The sequence below is a fragment of the Miniopterus natalensis genome, chromosome 1 (genome assembly GCF_054644295.1).
Source record: "Miniopterus natalensis isolate mMinNat1 chromosome 1, mMinNat1.hap1, whole genome shotgun sequence".
NCBI lineage: Eukaryota > Metazoa > Chordata > Mammalia > Chiroptera > Miniopteridae > Miniopterus > Miniopterus natalensis.
In genome coordinates this window covers 117,362,939-117,371,381 of record NC_142081.1, presented here as the reverse complement: position 1 = coordinate 117,371,381, position 8,443 = coordinate 117,362,939, and the positions used below count along the sequence as shown (strand labels likewise).

General features: G+C 45.7%; 1 protein-coding gene across 1 annotated transcript; it reads left to right on the top strand.

The window, feature by feature from the left end:
- The first annotated feature begins 426 nt into the window (after positions 1–426).
- On the top strand, positions 427–7,967 carry C1QL3 (complement C1q like 3). Its single transcript, XM_087815837.1, has 2 exons — positions 427–1,014; positions 6,734–7,967. The coding sequence occupies exons 1-2, from the start codon at positions 427–429 to the stop codon at positions 6,911–6,913; spliced, it is 768 nt and encodes a 255-aa protein (XP_087671963.1). The 3' UTR covers positions 6,914–7,967.
- Positions 7,968–8,443: the final 476 nt, after the last annotated feature.

Below are 8,443 nucleotides of genomic sequence, written 5' to 3'. Positions count from 1 at the left end.
AGTCGATCGCTGGCGGCGGCATAAAAGTGCGAGCGGCCCGGGCGGGCGCGGAGGCGGCGGCCGGCTGTGCGCTCCGAGCGCGGGGCCGCCCCGGGCAGCGCGGCCACAGGTGCGACGGGGCGAGAGGGGCGAGCGGGCGCACGGCGCACCCCTCCCCGGCCCCGGCGCCGGACTTCTCGGGTCGCTCGGCGCCCGAGCTCCCTCCGGGCCGCAGCCTCGGCGGGGGGAGCGCGAGCAGCCTCGGAGCGGCCGGCGCGCGCCCGCCCGGGGGAGTTGGGGCTCGCAGGGGGTTGTTTTCGGCTCTGAAGAGGTCCCCGCCCAACCTTCAAAATTTTGTCCAAAAGCAGACAAGAGGATCGCCCCGCGCTGAGCCGGCTGGTGGGCAGCAGGAGGCGCCTGATCGCCGCCGGGGCGCTGGGGGTGGTGATGGTGCTGCTGCTGGTCATCCTGATCCCGGTGCTGGTCAGCTCGGCCGGCACGTCGGCGCACTACGAGATGCTGGGCACCTGCCGCATGGTCTGCGACCCCTACGGGGGCACCAAGGCGCCCAGCACGGCCGCCACGCCCGACCGCGGCCTCATGCAGTCCCTGCCCACCTTCATCCAGGGCCCCAAAGGCGAGGCGGGCCGGCCCGGGAAGGCGGGCCCGCGGGGGCCCCCTGGAGAGCCCGGGCCGCCCGGCCCCGCGGGCCCGCCGGGCGAGAAGGGCGAGCCGGGCCGCCAGGGCCTGCCGGGGCCGCCGGGGGCGCCGGGCCTGAACGCGGCGGGGGCCATCAGCGCGGCCACCTACAGCACGGTGCCCAAGATCGCCTTCTACGCCGGCCTCAAGCGGCAGCACGAAGGCTACGAGGTGCTCAAGTTCGACGACGTCGTCACCAACCTCGGCAACCACTACGACCCCACCACGGGCAAGTTCACCTGCTCCATCCCCGGCATCTACTTCTTCACCTACCACGTCCTGATGCGCGGCGGGGACGGCACCAGCATGTGGGCTGATCTCTGCAAAAACAACCAGGTGCGCGCGGGCGGCGCGGGGACGCTGCGGGCGAGAGGGAGGACGCCCCGCAGACGGGGCGGGGGCCCCGCAGAAGGGGCGCTGCGGCTCGGGGCTCCCGGGTGCGCTGCGAAGGGAGGGCGCGGTTCCGCTCTGGGGACTCCGGGGTCGAAAGTCAAAAAGGGCTGCTCCCCGAGGCCCCGAGAGGGCGGTGCCCCCAGCCCGGGGCCCGCACTCGGCGCTTCGGTGCGTGAGCGCGACCCTCGAGGGGCGGGAGGCCGGGAGCTCGGTGTCCTGAACGGCGCGTGAACCGGGGAGTCCTGGAGCAGCAGCCGGGGACCCCCGGCTGTGGGGTGGTTGCTCAGGGGCTTTGGCGGGAATGGGAGGGCCGGGGGAGTCCAGGCTGGGCGTGCCAGGGCCACCAACCCACCCCCGGGGGAGAGAGAAAGACCAGTCCGGGGGAGAAAGGGGGGTCCGAAGGAGCGAGTCAGCGGGGACCCTGAGGCCCGCAGCGACCCGCACCGGGAAACTCGCCTGCGGTCAAATTCAACACAAATCCGGTTTAGTTTTCAGCCAGGGAGACGAAGGGGGAGATGTAATGAGTGTTGAGAACAGAAGAAAAAAGTTGAAACTCATGGTTTTAGACCGTAACACAGGATCCCGAACATAGAACCCAAACTCCGCTTCCTGGGGCAGGTCCCGGGACGCACGGGCAGGTGGACGGGAGAGCGGGAGGGGAGCCCAGCGGGAAGCCGGGGCCGCGCGGCGCGAGCCCAGGCACCTGCGCCAAGGTCGCTGCACCCGGGCCTTCCAGCGCGCAGGGCCGGGGGCCTTGGCCTTGGCTGTGAACAGCCTCAGATTAGCCCTGGGCCAGGAGGACGTGCTCTCCGGAGCTGTTGGCGCTGCCACAAGGGCCACATGGCTGCAGTTTTATACTGGGGCAACTTTCCCGTTTGCTCGAGAAATTCGCAGTCATTGCAGAACCAAAGGGTGTCTTATCTCCTAGTCAGAAGAGGAAAATAATATGTGTAACTGCCTGAAGGTGTAATCAGATCCTCTGCACATGCTGGATCGGTGGCTGCTGGGGGCGAGGCCTTGCCGCCTGCAGTCTAGACAGAGTTTTGGGGCTGTAACTTTGTTTATCGGGTGGCACAGTGAATGGCCCTTGACCCTGCCATGGCCAACTTTGATTTAACAAGGTCTATGGGGCTTGGTCACTTTCCCCTTGAATTCAGACCTTTTTAGCTATAACCCAGGTTTCTATTAAGCAGCACTGAAGCTGGAGTTCTTCCGAAAACCTAATTCACTGTCAGGATTGTTTCAAAAACGAAAGACAAATATCTTAAATGTATAAGAGATAGAAAGGACAAAAAATCCCATCCCGCCCCTCACTTCTAAAGGAATTTAGAAGAAAATAGCTTAAAGGACTCTCAGGACTCAGGACTCTGTGGAACAAAAAGAGAAGAATTGGCCACCAGGAGGCACTGACAGGGTTGTTTATTATAGTTATTATGCACAAAAATAATATTAAGATAAATAAAAATTATTTGCAGAGCCCTGGGATAGTTATAGGTAAATGGCTACCAAGGGCATGACTCACTGTACCCACAGAGACTCATGGACAAAAGGACTCATGGACAGCCCCTCAGCAGGCAGGGGTGAGGCACCCATTTATTTACAAATTGGCTATCTTCTGACTCAACGGTTAAGTCTGGAAAATACTATCTAAAGAAAATACTATCTGGAAAATACATGCTAAAGAGACTGTTTTTAGAGATATTCATTAACATGGAATAAAATTCAGGTTTAATCAGTCCATGTATAAAAGTGCTCACATCTTTAAATATCTGGAAATTGCAATTGCATGAAAAACCAGGGAACAATATATTTAAATTACCTGAAATGTTGATATCTAGACTGCTGAGCCCGAGAATCTTACACTGGTTCCATGAAAACCATTCCACATACACATTCTATGTGCATTTCATTTTTAAATTATTTCATTATTCAGAGTGCAGAGTGCTCCTTTGTATCACCCTAGCGTGTACATTCTTTGAGGGTCAGGAAAAAAGAGCAAGGCAAAACAGCTGACCTTAAAGGTATAATGCTTTCCATTGGCATTATTAAGTTGCTGCTCAGCAAAGGTGTGCAACAAGGAATTCAGAAAATAAATATCGTAGCAAACAATATAGTTTTGAATTCAGCATGGGCTATTTTGGGAAATAGTTATTACAATATTACTGTTAAGGAATTTTATCTCTAGAATAGAACTATTTTGCAAAGTCTAGGCTGCACACAGTTGTGGATGAGAAATCTTATAACATCTTTATTAATATTGAATAAATAGTTTATCCTTGCTTTTCAATTATGCTCTTGTCTAATCACTTCTTAGAATGGCAGTTGCCACCTCTGAGCTGACATAATTTGTTTTCATAAAACAGAAACTCAGAGATCCATGTCAGTATAATGTTCTGTGGATTAAATGGATTAGAGAAACACAAAAATTGCACTAAAAAATGCAGTTCACTCTCGGATAGAGGAATGTCTCTGGAATGCTACCATATGAGAAGCAATTTATTTATGCTTTGTGTTAATGTAGGATCACAGATGGAAACATCAAAGGCCAGTAAATGAACCTGATGCGCCACTTAACCTTTTGTTTATGATTCCACAGAAGTACAATGAAAATGAAATTATGAGAACATCAGTAGCAATTAATTAAATTAGCAAATGTTACCATAAATATTGTTCTAATGATAATCCTCACTAATGTGATAATGCTAAAGCTATACAACCTATTACGCTCTCACAAACCTGCCACTAAAAGCACCACGGTTCTCACATTCCCCTTGAAACCATCAACCTAAACTTAATCTTATCATCTGTTGAGAGCCCATGACAGTGCATATTAAAGGTAAAAATTGGACTCAAATAGCTGGGAAATATTTTAATATGTTTCTATACCTCTAGCAGAAAACCTGAATAAAAATATTGCTACTTGGATATAATCACTATAATATTACTATAATAAGCCACTATAATGAAAACTTACCAACAGGCTCAAGATTAGAATTATAAAATAATTAAGGACCAATTTTCACTCTAAGAATTTATTTGTTAAGGCACCAGTGAACAAGAGGTATATTGGAAACAGTGACTAGTTTGTGGGTTTTATTCTATACCCTATAGAATAAAAACTGCATCATTCTATTTACTAGTGAGATCAGGAAATGTCAAATTAATTATCTTTGTAGGGGCCATAAAACATGCACTAAAGATCAAGCAGAATCTAAATACTTAACTCAGATATGAAAAGATACTAGCGTACATTTAGATAGAAATGAGTATGTTGAGCTAAGGAAAGGATGCATCGTATTTCCGGAGAAAATGCTAAAATCAGTGTACATTTAGGAACCTGAAAATAGCCTCCAGGGTGGATGCATTACCTCCCTCAATAGTTTGATGGCTTAAATGCAGAACTGTTGGAAGTCACCGAGCTAGAGACTAGAGCTTGAAATTTCAAGTGCCATTATACTTTTAGAGTAGGATGAGGTGAGCAGGGATACTAAAATCATGCAAAAGACACTGGAGCATGGCAGCTATTTAATTGGGAAGGTCTTATGGTACAGTACAGGTTAAAATCTTAGAGAATCACTTTCATTTAAGAGCAATCACACTGGCTTTTTTCACAAAGGAAGCGAAAACCATAGGAGTAACTTCCAGTCTGTGGGATCACACTAATGTATTTACAGGTTTTTGTGATTACCCCTGCTGAATAAAAATGGTAATAATGACATGGTTTGTGGTTATACCCTATAGAATAAAAACTGCATTATATGTATTTTTTAAGATTATTGTCTCAGAATCAAGTGATTTTAATGAGTCCTGGTTCCCAAAGGCCTTTGTATAGAAAACAGTGTTAAAGCACAATACCCATGGAACATATAGTAAATGCTAAGGCAGTAAATAAGGTGTGTGTGGTTATTAATAACAGCTGAGAAGTATATTAGGGATTGATACTATATTACTAATATGGTTAATTACTATTTTGTATTTTAATTTTTCTCACCCACGAAAAATCCACACATGAAAAAGATCAGGTCATAATCGCACTATCCCCCTTGTAGATGTTTTTCCCTGGGAATTAATGACTAGATGACATTAACAAATCAAAGCACTCAACTCCTACAAACTTACGGTTAATTCCTAGGAAATATTATGACATTAAGTTGTATTATTACTTAATGGACAAAACAGATCACCTCCCTAAATTGGTGAGTCCATTCCAGCCAGTGCTTCTGGGCGTAACTGTGGGGTATATCGTGATAATCGGACTGGTGTCGGCCAGCACAGTGTTGAGGAATTCTAAATGCTCTAAGCCTTTCCTCCTTTTGCTCTATGATAGCCAGAAAGAAAATTTTAAATACTTCTCAAATCACTTTACAAGTTCAGCAGTGTCAAAGAGCCTTTTCCTTTTTTAACATTTCAGCATTAATGTGAGAACATACCACATGAAAATTTAATTTGAAAATCTACCATTTACATTTTGAAAAAAATGCATGGAAATTCTTGACTTATGTCTCAGTTCCTTCATTTTGCCAAGTGATAAATTCTGGCACATTGTACCCCAAGTCATGCATTATCACATAGCGCAGGTTTACAAAACCACTAAATCACTTGCTATGTTATTCAGGGAAATACCGTTATGCTGGAAGAGAAACAAGCCACAAAGTAGATGTTTTACTGAAGGAAATCAAATACAAGCCTGCCTGTTGAAAAATTGTTTCTAAGGCAGAATCAAAATTTAGCTAAATGGGCATGAAGCCTAATTTGAGTTGAGGATGTGACAGAATGCCCATGTTACTTGATATGATAGCAATTTGATTGTTTGCAAATGTCTGTCAAATCACTAATGAAACCACAGGCTCCACACGAATGGGTTTATAAGCAAGCAAACCACACACTTAGAATCACCGAAATGAGATCATTCAAAAACTCTAGCAATTTGAGAAACTTCAAATCATGGAAATTTAGTTCCTTCTATAATTTCAGACATGTTGAAATGAAATAATTTGCTTAATTGCACACATCACGATTAAGTGATTAAAAAGGCACAAATAGAAAAAAAACACCACCTGTAAAGTTGGATGATATAGTCAAAGATGTTTAAAAGAGTTAAGCTTCTGGCAAAAGGGGCTTTACTTGAATTAGACTTTGAAATCCCCAAATCAGCTGGCTTTCCTCCTGTACAGTAGAGTAGTGGTATTTCTCTGAGTCTTTACCTCCTGCGGATCTCATGTTCTAATAATCGTGGGGACTAGAGCTGCAGCTTGGGTTGAGCTCCTGTGCTCCTCACCGGCTGGTTAGAATATTGCTATCTGGGTAAATGAAAATGCAAGAAATGACTCTTATTTCCACTTCAAGAAGTGATTGGGCAGAGAGGTAAAAGAATCAGAAAACGTAGTGATTTAAGGAGAGAACGGATTGGCACGCACTGTTTACAACACATGGTAAGGACAGGCGGCTGCCATGCAGGCACCGTTGCGCCTTTCCATTCCTCCTTTCCATCAGCATAGTTGAGACGATTACAAAGATATCCTCGCAAAGCTCCAAGGCCAAGGTGGCCGTGGCGGCGTCGGTTGTCTGCCGTGAGCAGGCCGGCTCCTGAGGCTGTGCGCGCGGCCCAAAGGGGATGCCCCCGGCCCAGCTCTAACCGTTGCCCGTTGCCCGTTGCCCGCAGGTGCGCGCCAGTGCCATCGCCCAGGACGCCGACCAGAATTACGACTATGCCAGCAACAGCGTGGTCCTTCACCTGGAGCCGGGGGACGAAGTCTACATCAAGCTCGACGGCGGCAAGGCCCACGGAGGGAACAACAACAAATACAGCACATTTTCCGGATTTATCATTTACGCCGACTGACGATGCAGAAGCTAAGCCGATGAGCTTGGACGCTGGATTCGTGTGGCCAACATCAGTGAATCAAGGATCCCAGGGGAACGCCGGCTGTGGGGCATCTCGGTTGTGTGTATGTGGGGAATTCAAATGCTACCTGACTCACATCTGTGTTCTCAGAAACATTATGTAAAAAAAAAAAATAGATTAAAAACAAGATAAGCAGATGTGTGATCCACTACCGCCAAAGCAAATACTCCTTGTTGTTAGTGTCCATGTGAATGAAGTCCTATATAGATCACAAATTTTTATAGAAAAATCTAAGACGCTCAATTATTTCTTCAGTATATAAGATCCTTTGGTGTACCGTGATCCTGCTGCTCTTATCCATGTCAGCTTTGGTTCTTGTGAGTGTACCTGCTTTTTATGATCCTTGGAGTCCATTCGTAGTGTGGGGAGGAATGATTGTACCCTGCAGGAGAAGGTCGAATCGAAATAATGCTGCTTGTCCCCAAAGAAATTGTTTGCCTTGTACTCGTGTGAACTTTAGAGCTAGACCCGGAAATGATTCAACTTCAAGCCTTAACCTGGAATTTTCTGGATTTGAGGGAATTCCCAAGCCTATGGTTATTTTCCCATTTTCTTTTTCTTATGAATGTTATTTTCTCTCTTTACTGGTGATAGTCTTTTAAAATAGAGGTTGAAATTGTATCATAGGATTACCTTCTAAGTGTGAAAATGTGTAATATGTATGGTATTTAGAAAATCCCGTGTGTACATTTTGTCAGTAGAATGTGTTTAGATTTACTTGGAAAGTCAGAGGAATTTATTCTTTGGTGTTAAATCAGACTGAGGCTTTTGCCTTCTTTGGAACAAAAGATTATTCATAAGCCAGCGCACAAAGGTTTAACTTGAGCTACTGCATGCATCACCAGGGGGACACTAAGTAAGGCCTTCAAATAGTTACTATAAGTCATGGCCTGAGGTTACTTCAAAAAGAACAATTTCACATATAACCAGTATGACAACAAAGTGTATATATTTTATAGAAATACCTGCTACATATGTGTGTGTGTATATACACACCTATATATATTAGATGAAATAAAATATATATGGCTTCAGACCATAAGCACAGTGGCTGGTATAGCCTCAGACATTTAATTAAAAAAAATATATATATATGTGCACACACACACACAAACATAAATTATTTGACTTATTTTGGATTGAAATATATTTTGGATGACAAAAATATATGGAATAGCAAAATAATTTAAATGACTTCTCTTTTACGAGTTATCCTGAAAATTATATTGAATTAGGTTAAAATGCCCTATGCGTCACATGTCTGTAAATTAAGCCTATGGCTTCTCTGTAACCTTCTGCCAGTCAATACTTTTCACTGCATTTGGTGGCAGACTGTTAATGTGAGGATCGCTGAAACAAAGTGGCTCTCCTTTGTAATGTTTATGAATTATATGCATTTGAATGATCACTTTTTCTTTCTCAGGTGGGTCAAAGCTGACAGTAAAGTAGATTTTGAGAGTAGTGTAA